General features: G+C 46.6%; 1 protein-coding gene across 2 annotated transcripts in view; it reads left to right on the top strand.

Moving 5' to 3' along the window:
• Positions 1-20,018, top strand: part of IRF2 (interferon regulatory factor 2) — a 348,737-nt gene that overhangs the window by 165,725 nt on the left and 162,994 nt on the right. For both annotated transcript variants that reach the window (XM_085641901.1, XM_085641900.1), the window contains exon 6: positions 16,182-16,299. In XM_085641901.1, coding sequence (XP_085498027.1) covers positions 16,182-16,299 — 118 coding nt within the window. The remainder of the gene's footprint in view (positions 1-16,181; positions 16,300-20,018) is intronic.

Below are 20,018 nucleotides of genomic sequence, written 5' to 3'. Positions count from 1 at the left end.
AAAAGAACTTTGAAAGACAGTGAGCGTATACGTCTTTATGGGCTGGCAGAAAAGGCTTCCAGAGGCAGGTCTCCGGTGAGAAAAGGCTCCAAGAGGCCCAGATCCTCTTCTAGGAGTAAAAATCCATCAGCGTCGGGCTCGGCGCTGAGAAAACAGCCACCGGAGGGGCATACATCTAAGAAACGACCGTCGACGGCGGGCTCGCCGTCGAGAAAACGCAGGCATGAAGGGACGTCCCTACATTCAACGTCGACGTCGAGGATTCGGGAGCCTCCGCCGTCGACCCGGCGACGATCGGCGTCGAGGAGTTCCAGTCCACCGCCGACGTCAACCCGGCGACGATCGGCGTCGAGAATCAGCAGACCTCCATAGACGTTGGGTAGACGTTCGACGTCGTGAACTGGCAACCCTCAGTAGCTGTCACTCAGACGACGTTCGACCTCGAGGGGGGAGAGTTCTCCACCGTCGCAAACCAGGCGGCTATCGGCATTGAGAACGAGAAGCCCTCCGCTGTCGTCATCCCGGCGACGATCGACGTCGAGGACCAGAAGCCCTCCGCCGACGTCAGTCCAGCGACGATCGACGTCGAGAACCGGAAGCCCTCCGCCGTCGTCATCCCACCGACAATCGGCGTCGAGGAGAGGGAGTCCTTCTGCGCCGTCGATCCCACAACGCTCGACGTCGAGACGAAGAAGTGCATTGCCGTCGTCGATGCGCCATTCGCCGTCGAAACAAGCGGAGTCAGCGCCGAGACCGCTCCCAGAACCTGGTCGAGCTTCAATGGCTAGAAGAAGATCTAGATCGACGCCGAGGAGGGCTCCGTCGGAGCGGGCTATACGCTCGATGTCAAGACCCACATCACATAGATCTGAAGAGGGTTCAGTGGTTTAGTGACTGAATCGGCCTCGACACACTCATCCTCTCATTCCTCGAGACGTCCGTCGACGCATTCTCCATCTGCGTCCCCAGAACATCATTCGAGGAGATCACGACAGAGGTCCCTATCCCATCAGAGGAGGACCTCTCCTTCTATACATCTATCCCCAAGATGGCTTTTACCAGTCCATCACTGGAGTAAGACTCTGGCGGGAGCATCGAGAAGGAAGGAAGAATACACAAGCCCTATCCACAGATCCCTTCTACAAAGATTGGTACAGGAGGTGGATAGATCGCCTTCGCCGGTACGTCGGCACCGTGCAGGAAGATCTAAGGAACGCAGGCCTTCTACGTCTCATCACCGAAAAAGCAGGTCTCCTTTATGGTAGTCTTCCTGCAACCACTCCTCTAAGAGGGACTATTCGCCTACTCTATCGGACAGCCCTCAATCGAGAGTGTCTCCGATAGATGACATTAACACATATCATGATGTGCTGCAGAGAGGGGCACAGAAACTGAACATTGAAATGTCCACCCCTCAGGTCGCAACAACAGTGATCTTCGAGACGCTGCACCAAAGATCTGCTACGCGCCAGTTGCTACCTCTGGTTCCTGGGCTTCTGGAACCAGTTATGGACATTTTTCTAACACCCTCAGCGATTAAGGCTACACCGGCCAGAATTCAAAAGAAATACAAGCCTGCTGATGCAGACCCGGTGGTTTTGAAAACAGATCCGCCTGCGGATTCAGTGATCGTCGCAGCGGCACGTAAAACGCACGCAGTCTCTGCACATGCGTTGGTCCCTCCGGATAAAGAGAGTAAGTCCCAGGATTCTTGGGGACAAAAAGTTTGTGGTTCTGCAGCGTCTTCGCATAAAGTCTCCAGTGCAGCAGCCTTATTAGGTCAGTACGACAGATCCTTATGGGATTCTTTGGATCGTTTCAAAGAGAAGCTACCAAAGGAGGATCAGAAGGACTTTGAGGAAGTCATTACAGAAGGGACCCTGGTAGCTAATCAAATGATTAGCACTGCAGCGGATGGTGCCATTCTATCGGCGCATTCGTATGCGCATGGCATTTGCGCAGGAAGGTCTGCCTGGTTAAGGCTTACAGCTCTTAAACCGGATGCTCAGCTGAGGATCCTTAACCTGCCTTTTTCTGGTTGTTCATTGTTTGGATCCCACACAGATGAAGAGATGGCTCGAATGAAAACCGAGCTAGACACTTTGAAGGCGGTGGGGGTAAGAAAAGAAAAAGGAATTCAGACGAAAATACAGACCCAACCAGTGCAAGGTATACCAACAGAGGGTTCAACCCCTCAGTGGTCCCAAAGCAAAAACAATGAAAGCAATGAACCAGAGCTTCCTCTGACGCCGTTGCCCACTCCAGTGGGAGGAAGTGTTCTGAAAGAGTGGTGCAACATAACAAAAAATAGTTGGGTGCTCAGTATACTGCGCAATGGATACGCACTACGTTTCCGAGTGTCTCCAAAGTACATACCTCCAAAAAGATCTCGTCCTCACCAGCTAAAGTTACTACAACGATAAGTGGTGGCTCTTCTGCAAAAAAACGCCATAGAGAAGGTTTCCCACTCTCAGCGAGGAAAGGGAGTGTACTCCAGGTACTTCCTTGTACCAAAAAGAGATCAGGAGCACAAGTTCAGACCTATCCTGGAACTTCGGTCGCTGAACAAAGTCATCTTGAAAGAGAAAGTTTGCATGCTGGCACTTCATCAAATATGTACACATCTGCAGGCAGGAGATTGGATGTGTTCAGTGGATCTCCAGGATGCGTATTTCCACATTCCTGTAATTCCCCGTCATCACAAATTTCTGCTATTCGTGGTTGGCAGCAGTCACTACCAGTTCAGGGTGTTGCCCTTCGGACTAAAATCTGCCCCACGAGTCTTTACCAAGTGCATGGCGGTGGTAGCGGCGGCTCTACACAGAAGAAGACTGTTCGTATATCCGTACTTGGACGATTGGCTCTTGAAAGGGCCATCTCCTTAGCAGGTAAAGAGCGACTTCCAAGTGTGTCTATGTCTGCTCCGCAGGCTAGGCCTGCACGTGAATATGGAGAAGTCGGTTCACCAGTCTACACAGGTGATCCATTATCTGGGCTCCGTTCTAGATACAAACCTAGGAAGAGCGTTTCCTTCGGAACAGAGACTTTTATCAATTCGACAGAAGTGCGAAGTTCTTCTCCAGACAAAACGCCCAACGGTCCGACAAGTGGCGTCCCTATTGGGATCAATGGCTTCTTGCATATTCTTCATTCCCAGCGCCAGGCTGAGAATGAGGCCTTTACAGCAGGACCTGGAGGACAAGTGGAACCAGGCAACGGGTCTCTGGGAAGACCGGATTGTGCTTTCACAAGCAGCAAAATCGTCTGTTCTATGGTGGACTCGTCCACAGAACCTCTTGAGAGTCCCCTTCCATCAACCTGTTCCAACCCAGTCCTTGGTAACAGATGCATCTCTGCAGGGATGGGGAGCACACATGGATTGCCTACAGATGCAAGGGCGGTGGTCCGTCCAGGAGCAATCCTACCAGTCCATCTAGCTCTGAAAGCTTTTCAGTCCTCATCCAAACAGACAACACGACCACCATGTATTACCTCAACAAACAGGGTGGTACGCGTTCTCGCCTTCTCTCCCTGGAAGCTCAATAGATATGGCATTGGCTTCTAGCCCGAGGCCTCTGTCACTGCGGTGCACCTCCCAGGGGAACGAAACGTGCGAGCAGACGCACTCAGCCGGCACTTCGAAGATCAGCCAGACTGGGTGCTAAACGACGGAGTAGTGGCAGAAATTTTCCATCAGTGGGGGCAGCCTTCCATAGATCTGTTTGCAGACGATCTAAACAAAAAATGCCATGCCTTCGCCTCCAGGGACGAAGGGGAATGCTCTTTTGATGGATTGGTCCGGAATATTTGCATTCGCCTTTCCTCCCCTGCCTGATTCCGAAGGTGGTATCCAAGCTCATCCGGTCCAACATGTCAATGATCCTGATAGCCCCAGACTGGCCTCGGCAGTGGTGGTACTCGGACCTATTACAGCTGTCTGTGCACCCCCACAGGAGGCTTCCTTGCAGATCGGACCTACTGACCAAGATGGACGGGAAGATTCTACATCCCAACCTTCCCTCACTGAACTTGACAGCATGGCACCTGAGGTCCTGCAATATGGACATTTGAACTTACCACAGGACTGTATGCATATACTAAAGGAGGCAAAGAGGCCTTCCACAAGGGCTTCGTACTCCTTTAAGTGGAAACGGTTCTACTTGTGGTGCACTCGTAATCATTTGAATCCAACCACAGGGCAAGAAGAGGTTATTCTTCTTTACCTCCTGTACTTGGCTAAATCAGGTTTGAAGTATTCATCAATCAGAGTACATTTAGCGGCCATTACGGCCTACATAAAGTCTCCAAACCAGCCTTCCTTTTTTCAACAACAGGTGGTCAAGGATTTCCTACAGGGGTTGAAAAAAAGTGAATCCCCCTGTTCGGCCTCCTTCTCCTCCTTGGGAGTTGAATCTAGTCCTCTCTAGATTGATGGGTCCTCCTTTTGAGCCCATCCATAAAGCCACGCTGCAGCATTTGACATGGAAGACCGCTTTCTTAGTCACGATTACATCAGCGCGTAGAGTAAGCGAAATCCAAGCGCTGTCTTTCAAAGAGCCATATACTATCTTTCACCACAACAGAGTAGTATTAAGGACTCACCCTGCTTTTCTACCGAAAGTTGTATCTGATTTTCATGTTAATCCGTCAATTTCCTTGCCGTCCTTTTTTCCCAATCCCGCAATACCTGCGGAAAGGTCACTCCATTCCTTAGACCTTAAGAGATTGCTTAAATTCTATCTAGAGGGAACGAAGGTCATAAGAAAATCGGAGCAATTGTTTTTAAATGATGGTTCCATGAGGACAGGTTTGCCAGCTACCAAAAGGTCCATTTTCAGATGGATAGTGTCCTGTATAAAAGTGGCCTACCAGCTGGCAAATAAACCCCTATTGTCACCTAAAGCACACTCCACTAGGGGGAAAGCAGCTACAATAGCTTTCTTGCATGACGTTCCGATGGCAGAAATTTGCAAGGCAGCAACCTGGACATCTGTGCATACTTTCACAAGGCATTATTGTCTTGAATCCGACTCCAGGGCGGATACTCAAGTAGACCAGGCCTCCTTGAGAAATCTGTTCAGATAAGAGAAATGTCTGAATTGTCAAGTTTAGTTGTCTGAGCTTGATTGTTAATTATTATTATCCTTTGCCCGCAGTGGATGAGGTGAGGCTCGCTATTCTATTCTAGTGCTTATGACTATTGATGAGGATCCCCTGGAAGAGAAGGATTAGTTACTTACCTGTAATCCTAGTTCTCTTCTAGGGGTATCCTCATCAAAGTCATAAGCAACCCTCCCGCCTCCCCGGGCAAAGGATCCTTATTCTTAAGGAATTGTCAACTCTTTGTGTCATGGCTTTTGTGTCACCGCAAAGAACAACTGACCTAACTGACACCCCTGAGGCATGATGGGAAGCTAGGGGTCATGGCTGCCTTAAAGGCCCGGTGCCAGTTTTGTCTATGTTGCTATGAGTTAGCTTTCTAGCCTTTCTAGGCTGTAGTTTTCTGCTATGCAGCCTGTGAGCTGTCAATGCTTTCAGTCCTATCTGAGGTTTTGGGCTAAATGCTAAGCATTAAAACAGTTGTCAAACATACTTTGCTGTTGTTTTCTTCCCTGTTTTTATGATATATTGTTTATATTAGATATATTATTTATAATATACAGGGGAGTACTTACAGCATTATTTAGCTCTGGTTGTGAAAGGATGCATTTGCTTTTTTATTATATATATATATATATATATGTGGAGATGCATATATGTAGGTCACATATATGATTATGTTTCCGGGGTCCCGCGCATGGGCGGGAATATTCTAGTGCTTATGACTTTGATGAGGATACTTCTGGTAGAGAACTAGGAATACAGGTAAGTAACTAATCCTTATTTGTCACAGTTTACAGTTTGGATTAGATCATTGCTGACACTCTTGTTCATAGGATCACGATGTCTCCAGTGACAACTTCTTTCTGCCCAGGTCATGCAGAGGGGTTCCTTTTCCGGTGGTTCTGCTGTCCTGATCGAGCCGAAGGTCCTGCTGCAGTGGTCTCCTCCCGGTGTGGGTGTGGTTGTGTGTGTGGTTGTGTGTGTGTGTGTGGTTGTGTGTGTGTGTGTGTGGTTGTGTGGTTGTGTGTGTGTTGTTGTGTGTGTGTGTGTGTGGTTGTGTGTGTGTGTGTGTGGTTGTGTGGTTGGATGTGTGTGTGGTTGGATGTGTGTGTGGTTGGTTGTGTGGTTGGTTGGTTGTGTGTGTGGTTGTGTGGTTGGGGTCGTGTGTGTGGTTGTGTGTGTGGTTGTGTGTGTGGTTGTGTGTGTGGTTGTGTGTGTGACAGTAATACTAAAAGCATCTCAAAATAAAGGAACACAAACATCGAGTTTTTGCGAAAGAAAATGCACGTTGTAAGTCAAACGGGCGCAGCAAAGCATTGACACAACAACAAAAACAAAACTAGATCACTTAGCGAAGATTGAGTGCTGATAATGGATACACGCAGCCCATCATCTTAAGAGTTTGATTGCAACCAGTGTGCACTCAAACATACCTCCTCTTTGTGAGTTGCACCCCATATTTCATGAGTTATAACTGCTGCACCCACCATAGCGCTTTAAGATCGAAAGCACAACATAGGTGTAATCGACTAAACAGTCGCCAACATGCTGTGCTTTTAAAGAGAATGTGCCAAAAGTTTCCAGCTTCCTCGTCATGTCCTGATGAAAGCGCCAACAAAAGGACTCCCTAAATGGTGCAACGGACATGAAGCAGCAGCCGCTGCAGTCAACACTGTGAACGTTGTCCAGTTTCACGGTAACATTTCCTTAATGTTCCTTAAGTCACAAAACAGTAATACTAAAAGCATCTCAAAATAAAGGAACACAAACATCGAGTTTGTGGAAAGAGAAAGCACGTTGAGGCAGCGATGGAAGGTACATTTAAGGTGGGCATGATATTGCCTGACGGAGATGCACCCACTGGGAGAATCCCGAACGCTTGTAAGCGCGAAGGCGGGGGGAGGGGCGGAGGCAGGGAGCAAGCAAGAGGAAAGACAGATGGCGCTGAAGGCTGGCGGTTGGCGCGCGCTTGCGTGAACGCAATTTTGTCGCCAGCCAGCAGCTCTTTGAAAACTCGCCTACTAAAGTCTCTCCGAGCAGCGCATGCGCGCTGACTCAGCGAGACCTAAAAACAAGGGAGTGTATAAAGGGAGTGGTGATCGTGATCAAGCGCGTGGCGAGCGATGCGCTTAATGAGCATGAGGGATGCCATATGGCGCCTCTGTTCATAAGCGCGCACACATGCACTGCAAGCTGTAGCCAGCGGTAGCATTTTTTGAAGCTTGTACTTAAAGTCTTGCCAGACCAGTGCAAGCGCTGGGTCAGGCGAGACCTAAAAACCGGGGCAATACGACTATCTTTTTTAAATTTTTTTATAACTCTTTATTTTGAGATTATACAGCAAAATACAGAGAACATTACACTTATGCATAGACGGAGACCTAGAAATATCAACGTACCACTGAGTATTGTACACTTGAGTCAATCACTTGGTCATAGCAGTCCTTCCCCACGATAGGGCCCCTCTGTCCAGCAGTCTATGCCCAATGGGGAAAACCAGCCCTCTCTCCAAGCCCAGCACATAAGTCCAATCGTTATCCCTCGGCAGTAACAGGGGGCGATCTCCGGTCCTCATGTGCAGCGAGGTACCGCGTCAGGGGCCCCCAAATGTCAAGGGGGCGGGACGCAGGCGGCAACAATTCAGCATACAGAAGAACATTTTCCTGACAGGTGAGCATATCCCGCAACCATTCCTTCAACTTAGGACTCCTCCCCCGCCCCCATCGACACGCCACACGGTGCTTAGCAAACAGTAGCGCGCAAGTAACAAAGCGACGATCCGACTTGGGTATATCCCGGGTGTATCCCAGTAAGGCCTGCAGAGGAGAGGGACGTAGCGGGGACCCCAGCATCTCGCCTAAGGCGTCGTAGACCCGGTTCCAATCGCTATCTATGCCCGGGCAAGTCCAGGCCAGGTGTAAGAAATCCGACCCAGGGGAGTGGCACCTATCACAAGCGACCTGCTATAGATAACGGCAATTCAAATCCAACGTTCTAGCTGCCCGGAGAGACGATCTATTGCTGGGCCATAGTTAAGCTGATGGTTGCCTTTATAATACGCCTATGAGTTGGAAATTGTGGAATCAACTCTGTGGTACCATCAATATCTGTTATAAGCTTCTACTTTAGATGGCATTTAGAACCTTAGTTACAGCCAGCTATTGTGTTGACAAGAGGCAGAGGCTTTTAGTGCATAGGAAAAGGTGTTCAAGAGAGATTTAGAAGGAGCATTGGAAGTGACTGAGCCGCTGGTGGGAAAGAGGAATGCGGAAATTCTTCAGGATCTGCATCTAGAGATTACCCCATGAAAAGTTGTTGCTTCAGAGATGTACTTGTAGTCACTTTCTAAACTGGAGAAGGGATAGATCATGGTCTGGAAGGGCATTTCAGATCCTTGGAGCATAGTAGAGCCTTGGTTTCTTAACTTCCTCCTATATTTTTCTGATTTCCAGTGTTAAGCTATGTTGAATCTTATTGAAAGTTTACATTGACCTTGTTTCTCGCCTCATACACCACTTGTCCCAATGAAGTTAACACCGCTAGTACTACTGCTAAAATACATAGAGAAGAGTCAACCCCTACAGGCTAGAGGGGCAAACTAGAACCTTGTATGTTTGGGGTAATCTTGAGTAGCTGAATAAAAATAACTGTATAAGAAAATAATTAACTACTCTGCCTAAATTGTGTTTTGGAGTACTACACAAAAAGAAACGAAAGACAACTACATGAATAAAATGAGACAAACGCATATATTGAACTGCAGAATACTTTCACTCCGTCCTATCCAGGAAATATTCTGCATGTTCAGAAAATATATCCAGAAAATAGTAAATGATGATCGGTCTTCTTTAGGAATAGTTCAACCAATGACCCGACTAATGGCCAGAATAGAGAATCCTAGTTTACAGAGCCGAACTGCATATACTAACCCTAACTAAGACTTACTAAATCAAGTACAATTTCGCTCAGAGGTTGAAGACGTTTTCAGCAGCAATCCTTCATGCAACAGAAGAGAGATATTCTTTAGAACACGGCAGCAACTCCACATAGACAGATCACGCAGTAAAGGTCCAGTGGCACAGTGCTCCTTTTAATTACTTCTATTGCTGTTTCCAGAATGTTCTTTACCCTTTCAGCAGTTTCTTCTTCCCGAATTTTCCAGCATAATGCTGAAAGTCTCAGTTACAAAATAGGTTAATTCCCGTTCAAGTGACAAGTGCAATCCGTTTGCCATATACAAAGTATTACAACAACACAAAACATCCTGTGTACATGCAAGGAAAGATGTGTTTCTTACCACAGTAGATCTGCCTTCATTGGAACCGTTGCCCTGTCGTCCGCGTGTTCCTACATGTATGATTTCCGTTATCTAACAGTTCTTGTCCTGGACTTGTAGCCCCCTAATTCTTTATTCTGCTATTTTAACTATTTCTTAAGTTTTAATAGTCTGAGCAAAGTAGCATGAATTAACTTTCACACTCCGAGCTCAAGTTACCACAAATACATTTTGTTCAAGAAGTTGCAACTTCTCAGTTGGTGGTAAGACCATTTATTTTTAAATACCGCAATATAAACTTGACATGAAGAGAGCAAAGAAATGTAGGCTTATGTTAGCCTTCTGGACTCACCGTGATTTTAATTTTACAGTCGTGCTGACCCAGCATAGAGCTTAACATCCTTTTATACTTGCAGATCTCAAGGGTACACCTTTATTATGGGTATGTTCGGTTACCATTAGATTTTCTTTTCAGTCCAAAAATATTCACTAATTTCTCGAGTGATTCAAATATGGAAAAAGCAATACAAATAGAAGGTGCAATCGGATCTCATCATTGAAAACCTTAGTTACACAATTTGTCCACAAACTGATCTAAACAAATGTTTGATGCCACACGTTACATTTTTATAGTCTCCAGTCCTTTCATAAGCCATGTGATTGGAATCAAGTATGGTGGTTTTGCAGCGTGAATCTTTCTGGATTCACTGGATTCACTATGCTTTGCATTATTCCGCGATCTGGTGGTTGGGTCCGGATTCATAGTCTTTCTTTTTTTTTTGTAGCCCAGGTGGGCGTCGACGTCCCACCATTTGGTGCACCTCTCGTGACGTCGTCGTGCTTCCTGCGGAAGTCCCACCTTTGGGGCGCCATCTTCAGATTCTTTTTTCCGCCTTTGGGTCTGGATCGTCATCGAGAAGCTCCAGGATTTCAATCGAAGGAAGAAGGAGAAAACGCGAGTTTCGTCGAGAAGGAATAACTTACATCCGGGACGCGAAGAAGGAAGAATTCCCAGGAATTTTCTTCAACGCCCTTCGAAGATGCGCACTCAGAGGCTCTGAGCGCAATGGACAAGACACCATTCAAATTCTGCCCTAACTGCCACCACAAGTTCCCGCAGAAGGACCAGCATCCGGTCTGCAACTTTTGCCTACCGATCGACCACCCGAGCAAGGACTGCAACGCCTGTTCAGCTTTCGCGCCGAAGACGCTCCGGGTGAGAGATCGCCAGAGAAGAGCTAACTTCAGAATGGAAGGCAGGGGTAAGGCCCCATCGCTTTACGATCTGGGCCTCTCCACCGACGATGAGGACAACATCGCCGAAGGACCCGACGTCTTCACGGTCGCAGAGACCGATACGAAAACGCCTGATGAGGTAAGAGAATCGTCGAGTTCAAAAACCCTCGAAAACCCGAGACAGACTCTCGAAAATCTGAGTCAAAGTCCTCAAAAGGAGCACCGGCGCCGAAAATTTCGACGACCAAGGGTGGATCCATGGACAAAAGGCCGAGCGGATCCTGCGAGAAGGACTCCCTGGTGCCGAAGGACGCCGAAAGGCTGAGTTCGCCGAGAACAGCCCACGAAGCGGGGCGTTCAATGCAGAAAGACAAGCCAGCGTCGACACAAGCTCCGTCGAAAAGAGCCGCGGTCGACGTCGAAAGCATCTCCGAAATAGAGAAGAAGAAGAGAAGGCTCGAGGCGGAGATGGAGAGCATCCTTCAGAGGAAGAAGGAGTTCGACGCCAAATTGAAACAATTCAGAATTCCAACGACTCCGTCGACGGACGTCGTCGAGATCGAGGAACAGGACGAATTCTACTTCGAAGGGCTGCCGAGAGATCCTGAGGAGGAGGAAGAAGGCACCTACTATGAAGGCGAAGACGAGGAGGGCGACCAGCAGTCGTTCTACGGCTCAGCGCCATCAACCACTCACGAATTGGATTGGCAAGATATCGACGCCGAAAATCCCGAAGAGCCCGTGGACACGTATCCTTCGAGGCCTTCGCCGCCAGACGACATCGGGGTGTACAATATGGTCGTCAGGAGTGCTGCAGCAGCCTTTGGGGTAAAACTGGACGAGGAGAAGCCGAAAGCTGATTTCCTTCTCGAGACCCTGCTCCCTATTCAGACGAGGAGCCAGTTCCTTCCCATGCTCCAAAGCGTAATGAACCAGGGGAAGGAGGCCTTTAAGGAGCCAGCAACATGCCGGTCCATCACGCCCAGGACGGAGAAGAAATACAAGCACTCCTCCCTGGACCCGCCTTACATCAAGGGAGCGGTCACTGCCGACTCCATCATCGCTTCCACGGCCAGGAGAAGGGCCAACGTGCCAGCGACCTCAGGCCACCCCCGATAAGGAAAGCAGGAGAATGGACCGCACTGGAAGGAAGGTCGAAAGGAACGCTGCAATGCACTGGCGCATGGCAAACTCCAATGCGCTTCTCAATCGACACCAGTACCAGCACTGGGACGAGATGGGGGAATTAGTCAAACACCTCCCTGAAGAGTACCGCCAAAGAGCATCCCACCTTGTGGAAGCAGGTAAAAACATAGCCAACTCATGCATTAAAATTGCAAACAAGCAGACTAATGGCCATAGGATCACCGAACGAAGACAGGCCTGGCTGAGAATCTCTGGATTCAAACAGGAGGTGCAGAGCAACATATTAAACACCCCTTTCAACGGGGAAACACTGTTCGGGGCGACAGTGGACGAAAAGCTCACCCAGCTGAAGAAAGAGAACGAGACGGCAAGGTCCATGGGGGCCCTACAGTTCAGGGGGATGAGAAGAGGCACTCCAACTAGAAGACCCTACGGTAGAGGGGGTAACCAGCAGGGAGCATCGCACCAGACGTTCCAGCAAGGACAGCAGGGTGAAAGTCACGGCCAGCAAGGTCAGCAAAAACAAAACTGGCAGTACCAGCCAAGGGGCCAGTCCTTTCGCGGGAGGGGAACCGGACGTGGCCAAAGGAGACGAGGGAGTGACCAACCCTCATCGAAGTGACTCGGCACGCATGGGCACGCTCACCCCCAACATACCCCCAGGGGTGAGGCGCAATGCAAAAACAACGAGGGGGGGAAGAGACCCAATCGCCTACGAACATCCAACACCCGTAGGCGGAAGGCTGGGCCTCTACCTACAGGAATGGCAACGTATAACCACGGACAAGTGGATACTGAACGTCATACAACACGGTTACTGCGTGGACTTGGAGGGGACGCCTCCAAACCGAAAACCAAAACGAAGGCAACGCTCAGGTCAGGAGCTTGCTCAACTCAGAGAGGAAACACTGAAGCTGCTCGAAAAGAGAGCCATCGAGCCAGTGCCTTACAAGGAAAGGAACAAAGGGGTCTACTCTAACTACTTCGTGGTACCAAAAGTAGACGGAAATCTCAGACCCATCCTGGATCTGCGATACCTAAACAAATACATCAGAACACAAAAGTTCAAAATGACATCACTACAGGAGGTGCTGCCCCAAATAAGGGACGGAGACTTCATGTCCACCGTGGACCTCAAGGATGCCTACCTGCACATCCCAATAAACAGAAGGCACAAAAGACTTTTAAGATTCTGCATCAACCAGGACCATTACCAATTCACGACCCTGGCCTTCGGGCTAAAATCAGCACCAAGGGTATTCACGAAATGCCTGTCGGCAGTCGCAGCATACCTACGAAGGAAGGGGATTCATGTGTACCCTTACCTAGACGACTGGCTGATCAAAGCAAACACCCACGAAAAGTGCGAGAAACACGCAGCACAGGTGACAAAGACACTGACGAACCTGGGGTTCTCCATACACTGGGGGAAGTCATCAATGAAGCCAGAACAGGTGAAGATTTTCCTGGGAGCAAAAATCAACACCATAAACAGGACGGTCGTGCCCAGCGACAGGAGAGCAGAAGCCCTACTGAGGGAGACGAGCCTCTACCAGAAGGGGCGAGTTCTGACAGTGAGAACAGTGAGCAAGATCATGGGGATGATGGCGTCCTGTATCCACCTGGTCCCAAATGTACGACTTCACATGAGACCATTCCAAGAATGGCTACAACAGCAATGGTCACAGGCAAGCGGAAGTTGGGAAGATCTAGTGGTTGTTACGCACGCAGTGCAGGAAGAGATAACTTGGTGGAACAGGGACAACATAACTACAGGGAAAAGCCTGGCACCACCAAGCCCAACTGTGACCATCACCACGGACGCATCTCAAAGGGGATGGGGAGCACACATGGACCAACTCAGAGTGAGGGGTCTGTGGGCTCCGGCAGATGCGGTCAGACATATCAATTACCTGGAATTGAAGACTGTCCTGCTAGCCCTGAAGGCATTCCAGAAGCACCTGTACAACCAGAGAGTGTTGATTCAAACGGACAACACCACAACCATGTTTTATATCAACAAACAGGGTGGGACACAGTCGTTCCCCCTTTCCACTCTGGCACAGGAGATTTGGAGATGGGCCATACCTCTCAAGATAGACCTGCTAGCGATTCACCTACCAGGGAAGGACAATGTGGAGGCAGACTGGCTAAGCAGGCAGACCTCAGCTTCACACGAGTGGGAGCTCAATGGGCACGAAACGCAGAAGCTTTTCCAGAAATGGGGAACTCCCACAATAGACCTGTTTGCAACACGCCAGAATGCAAAATGCCGAAGCTTCGCGTCCAGGCAACCAGATCAGCAATCCCAAGGGAATGCCCTATGGATAAGCTGGTCAAGGACATTTGCCTACGCTTTTCCGCCGATACCACTGTTACACAGGGTGCTCGAGAAATGCAGAACCAGCAACATGACACTAATCCTGGTGGCACCACGGTGGGCAAGGCAGACTTGGTTCTCCCAAATTCTAGAAATGGCTCAAGGGAATCCCCACAGATTCACAAGAAGAAAGGACCTGCTCTCCATGCAGAACGGAGAGGTTCTACATCCAGAGCCAGAAAGCCTCAGCCTGGCGGCATGGCTCCTGAAGAGTTAGAGTTTGCGGACCTTAGATTGCCTCCAAGCACTATGCGAGTGCTGCGAGAGGCAAGGAGACCAACTACACGCAAATGCTATAGTGCAAAATGGAAAAGATTTACAATATGGTGTGGCAAAAAAGGCCTGTAGAATAAAATGACAAAGGACTCAACAGTGCTGAGATACCTCACGCACCTTCTGAAAAGTAACCTATGCTCCACCTCCCTAAGGGTACACCTAGCGGCGATAGTAGCCTACACAAGAGGGGAGAAGGGTGGAAGTTTCTTAACGTCGCAGGTAGTAAAGAGGTTCATGGAAGAAGCGAAACGAATCGCGCCACCTAAAAGGTTGCCGCCGCCGGCATGGAACCTCAACGTGGTTCTGACGGAGCTTATGAAAGCACCATTTGAACCCATACACAAGGCATCAATGCAAATGTTGACTATGAAAACAGCATTTCTGGTAGCCATAACCTCGCTACGCAGGGTGAGCGAACTGCAAGCACTAACGCTACAAGAGCCCTACATACAGATACACAAGGACAGGGTTGTCCTGAGAACGGACCCACACTTCATGCCTAAAGTCGTGTCGGCATTCCATTTGAACCAGAGTTTCTTTCAAAACCCAACTTCGAACGCAGAAAATGCTCTACACACTCCAGACGCTAGGAGAGCGGTGATGCACTACATTGAGAGGACCAAGGAGCACAGAAAAACTCAGCAGCTCTTTGTGTCCTTTGCATCAAGCTTCATGGGGAGACCAGTGACAAAGGGCACCATTGCTAGATGGATTGCACTAACTATACAGTTTTGCCACAAACAGGCAGGACAGGAGCTAACGGAGGGGCCTCAAGCTCACTCCACAAGGAAGAAAGGGGCAACCATTGCCTTTCTGGCAAACACGCCCATTCAGGTCATATGCCTGGCGGCAATATGGGCTTCGGTGCACACGTTCACCAAGCACTACTGCGTGGACATACAGATGAACAAGGAAGTACAAGTAGGACAGAAGGTGCTTCAACACATATTCAACGACCAACGCTCATCTACCACCCAGCCGCCACAAAGATAACAAACCGCTACAAAGTCTATGCTCAGCATAGTGAATCCAGAAAGATTCACGCTGCAAAACGAATAGTTTCTTACCTGTCGGTGTAGTTTTGCAGCTTGAAGATCTTTCTGGATTCACTAGCGAACCCACCCACCTCCGCCAGGAAGATGAGGCTGGAGGAAGAGAGGGAAAAACAGAGAAGTACAGAAGGAATGAAATACTACAGAAAAGTGGACATATAATTTAATCATTCGCCTAGGGTTAAAAAAAAAAAACGAGAGTAAAAAAGAACCCGAAGATGGCGCCCCAAAGGTGGGACTTCCGCAGGAAGCACGACGACGTCACGAGAGGTGCACCAAATGGTAGGACGTCGTCGCCCACCTGGGCTACAAAAAAAAAATCCGGACCCAACCACCAGATCGCGGAATAATGCACAGCATAGTGAATCCAGAAAGATCTTCAAGCTGCAAAACTACACCGACAGGTAAGAAACTATTTGTTACTGAATCGGAGTCTTAGTCGAAATCAGAAACAATTTCTAAACAGTGACCCCGTATGTAGACCAACTGTATTCCTGAATGCATACCTATTTGCGGTTGTGAATGTTTGAGATTATGTGCTCGATATCTTTGTACCCAGCTTTCATTTCTCTGCATTGTACATTGTATATAAGCAATACAGATACCTAATTTAAAGATATAGTTGTTCTGGTTGAATGCCATAATGCTCTCTCTATATGTTCTTTAGACCTGTGGGGAACCAGCCTAACACCTTTTATTTATACTTTTTTAGCAGGAAGAAGTTGACTCAACTTATCCAGAGACTAATGGAGTGTGTCAGACTAATTATAGCTACATTGAACCTTGCTCCGAAGTAAAAACAGAGGTTGACAGCACTGTGAACATTATAAGTAAGTTTTGTCATCTGATCTGCTAAGAGAGCAAGTGTGTTTCTTGTCTGTACATATCCACATCTTGAAATAGGGCTGATGGAAATTTGACTATCCAATTAAGTGTAGCTTGACTAGGGCCCAGAATCTCATTTGTTAGCTGTATTCTTCAAAATGAAATGTTCCCCCTAAAGTTACACAGCTGCAGCAGCACAGTTTTCTCAATCTCAGAAATGTATTTTTCCTGTGCCTTATATGGCCATACCAGTCCGGTATGGCTGTTATTTCTTACTGCATGTGCTGCTAGTTTATTGTTTAGGGATATGTGAATTGGCTGTTGCCATGCAGCAAGATTACCCAGTGTCTCTTTTAGATGGTGCAGTTGGAAAGAATCTGGGTTTATTGGCTTTCCTGGAACCCTAGAGGTCTATGAATTTTGCAAATGTATCGTGGCGTTGTGTTCCATAGCTCAGCAGCTTGTGCTGTGACTGATGGTATTTTTTATTTGGCACCAATATGGAACATAATGAGACGTGCAGATGCTTATCAAAAGGTGCTTTCTAGAGTTAACTGACCAGTGTGATGTCTGCAAGATGTGCCTAAAGTGATGGCACCATGTTCTAAGGAATACATTTTGTTCCTACTGGTAAACAAATGGGTGCTGGTTCATGGAGAGTGCTTAGTGCTCCTGGAAAGAGCTCATGACAATGCCGCCCTCCACCACAGTGCAGGCAGGCACCCTTCGTTTAGGTTTTATGCAACTAGCCAGCTCACATGGATTTTTATTTAGACTTCAGACTCATAAACAAGGCTTCTCCTCTGCAAGTGTGAATAACATTGACTTTATTCCGCACTTGTTAAGGTGATCGGTATGGGAGTGAGGCAACTGTCCACTATAGAACAAATGAACTCCTAGATAAGAATCTGACATGGCAACGCCTGGTAAATGCTCCATGACGTGTGAAACTGTGGTTCATTCCTGTCCTCCAGCTGAGCCTTAAAACAATATCTGTGCACTTAAGATGGTCAGATCTGAAAATAGGTAGGTTGAAAACCGTATAATTCTGGCCTGGCAAGCATTGCGCCATAGTAGCAGTGAGTCTGGGATAGTGACGAATCTTTTACCCATAGTTAAGATTTCGTAGTAAAGTTCTAATCTTTTCCAACAGTCGGGTTATCTAGAATTCTGATTTGTTAGTTTGTTGGTATTTGTTAAATCCACATATGTGGAAATATGTAGAAATCAGCACTATTGTGGCAAAATGTGATAATCCGAAAAGATGTAATACTGGGAAAAATTGTTTTGCCTGTGTCTGAATGTGAAATGTTAACCCAATAATTATGCAGTGCATGATATGAAATTCGTCCGCTTGAAATAGAAGCCAATTGAAACCTAGAGCTTGCGTGTGCTTTCTTATGCAGTATGAATGTGCGGATAGCTGACACTATTGTGTATCAAGTTGACTTAATTGTGTTATAGATAGAAGAATGACCCAATGTTTCCATGCATTCCGACTGTATAAGTCATTTGGTCTTCCACTTTGTAGGACAGTACAAAAAACATATGAGTATTTTTCATGTCTTACAGAATATGCTGTATATAAAGTGTTTTGTACAGCAAGAAAATGGGACCCCCTTCAAATGAACTTCAGGTCAGGGAAAAAGGGGAAGTAAACACTAACATATAGTAAAGCTTCCCTCACGACCTCTTTTTTTCAAACAAACAAATTAATTGCAAACAAGGAAGAGAGCAGGCCTAAAAACAATGATGCTACACACAAAATATTTTTTTATAGTAATTTTTTTGATAATTTTGATTTTTATTGTTTAACTTTTTTCAGTTTGTCTTAGATCAACTTAATCAATTTCTTCTTTTCATATTTAAATAATATTTAAGAATCACTGGTTAAATTCATTACAGTGATATGTCACTGTAATGAATTTAACCAGTGATTCTTAAATATTATTTAAATGTGAAAAGAAGAAATTGATTAAGTTGATCTAAGACAAACTGAAAAAAGTTAAACAATAAAAATCAAAATTATCAAAAAAATTACTATAAAAAAATATTTTGTGTGTAGCATCATTGTTTTTAGGCCTACTCTCTTCCTTGTTTGAAATTAATTTGTTTGTTTGAAAAAAAGAGGTCGTGAGGGAAGCTTTACTATATGTTAGTATAAAGTGGTTTGTTACTTCTCTTTTAGTTTTTTTTTAAATTACTCAGTGGTTTTAGTGCTCTCTACTTTAACTGGTGTTACTCCTCTCCAAATACCCTCCCCTCATCCCCATGAGCCGAGAACGCCCGGTACAGGGGACGCCAGTGGGATCCACTCATGCTGCTGTATGTTGATTCCAGCAGAAGGATAAGGGTATCCCAACTATTAGACAAATCCCTTTAGCTCATGGGTAGAGGTGACACTTGAACTTCTCTATGGTCCTCAGCTAATTCCTGTGATTTTCTTGTAGGCTATGTGTGTCGGTTCACTGTAGAGAAACACTAATGGCTCCAAGCCATCATGAGGTAGGTTATGGAGCTATCAGAAGGTCTGAGCCTGCATGCTCACTGCCAGATTTTCTAATTTGCCCCTGATGCTGGAATCGGGTAGAGAGTATTGTCCATTTAGATATGACTGGTGCCTGGCAGCCCATTAGTGGGAGCAGAGGTGAGACATCTGCCACTGGTTTGGCAAGAGATCCTCCACCTCTACGCTAAACACCTAATCTGGTTGGTGGAATGTGGCAGAATTATAATTCAGGGCTGTGTTTCATATTTGTGTAGCTCACATGTGCGTGATCTTAACCTAAGAAACCAATTCTGATGAACGGAGGGATAGACTCCAGAATGAGTTTCATAGACAGTGATATGCAAAGACACCATATAGGTCGACTCATGTACGAGAACTTACAACATATGAGATGAGAATACCTGGAATAAACAGATTGTGTTTTGTTTCTCTATGGTATTTCATTGGATTTCTCCTAGAATAGCTTCCTTTACAAAAAGTACAACTAACATAACTCAATGAGACTGCGTCTTTCAATGTTTCTTAAATTAGAGACTGTCTGATTGAAAAATAAAACAGATTATTCAGAGGAAGCATGACATGTGCCTCTATATGTTTAATAAAATTGACTTAAGCCTGGATAAGTCATCATTTTGCAACATGTCATTTGCCCTTTTACTTACACCAACTGTCGTCCACAATCTAATGGATCGTATTGCACAGAAAAAGTTCTGAACTTGTAAATTTTCAATGCATTTTGTTTTGAGATTTTTGATTTTGTTCAAGTTTTGTAGTCTAATACGAGGTTCCATGGGATAAGCTTAGATAATGTGTATCCTACACTGGATCACAACTATACAATGTACAAATCTTCTGAAGAAATGCAAAGGCATGTATTGAACATACGGGATGGTATAAAAATGGCACAGTTGGGGATTTGACTATTGAATCAGTTTGATCGGTCTGTTTCTGTTGCCACAGTGGAGCACTGTGATTCAGAAGAGGGCCGTTGAAAGTTTAACTGGTTGATTTAATTGTTTCTAAAGCGCAGCATTGATATATAGAGGTACAGGTATCTATAAACAAGTTATCAACAAGATCTCTTTATTTCTTCTCTAACGCCTGCAGTATTATCTTCTCCACGTCCTCATCAGTTTAATTTATTTCATTACTGTACCTTCACTACGGTTATTTGCATAATGATACTTGGATACATAATTCACGTATATCGTTTCA

Source organism: Triturus cristatus, chromosome 2_2 (assembly GCF_964204655.1).
Source record: "Triturus cristatus chromosome 2_2, aTriCri1.1, whole genome shotgun sequence".
Classification (NCBI taxonomy): Eukaryota; Metazoa; Chordata; class Amphibia; order Caudata; family Salamandridae; genus Triturus; species Triturus cristatus.
The sequence above is the reverse complement of the archived record's forward strand: the minus strand, read 5'-3'. Positions and strand labels throughout refer to the sequence as shown.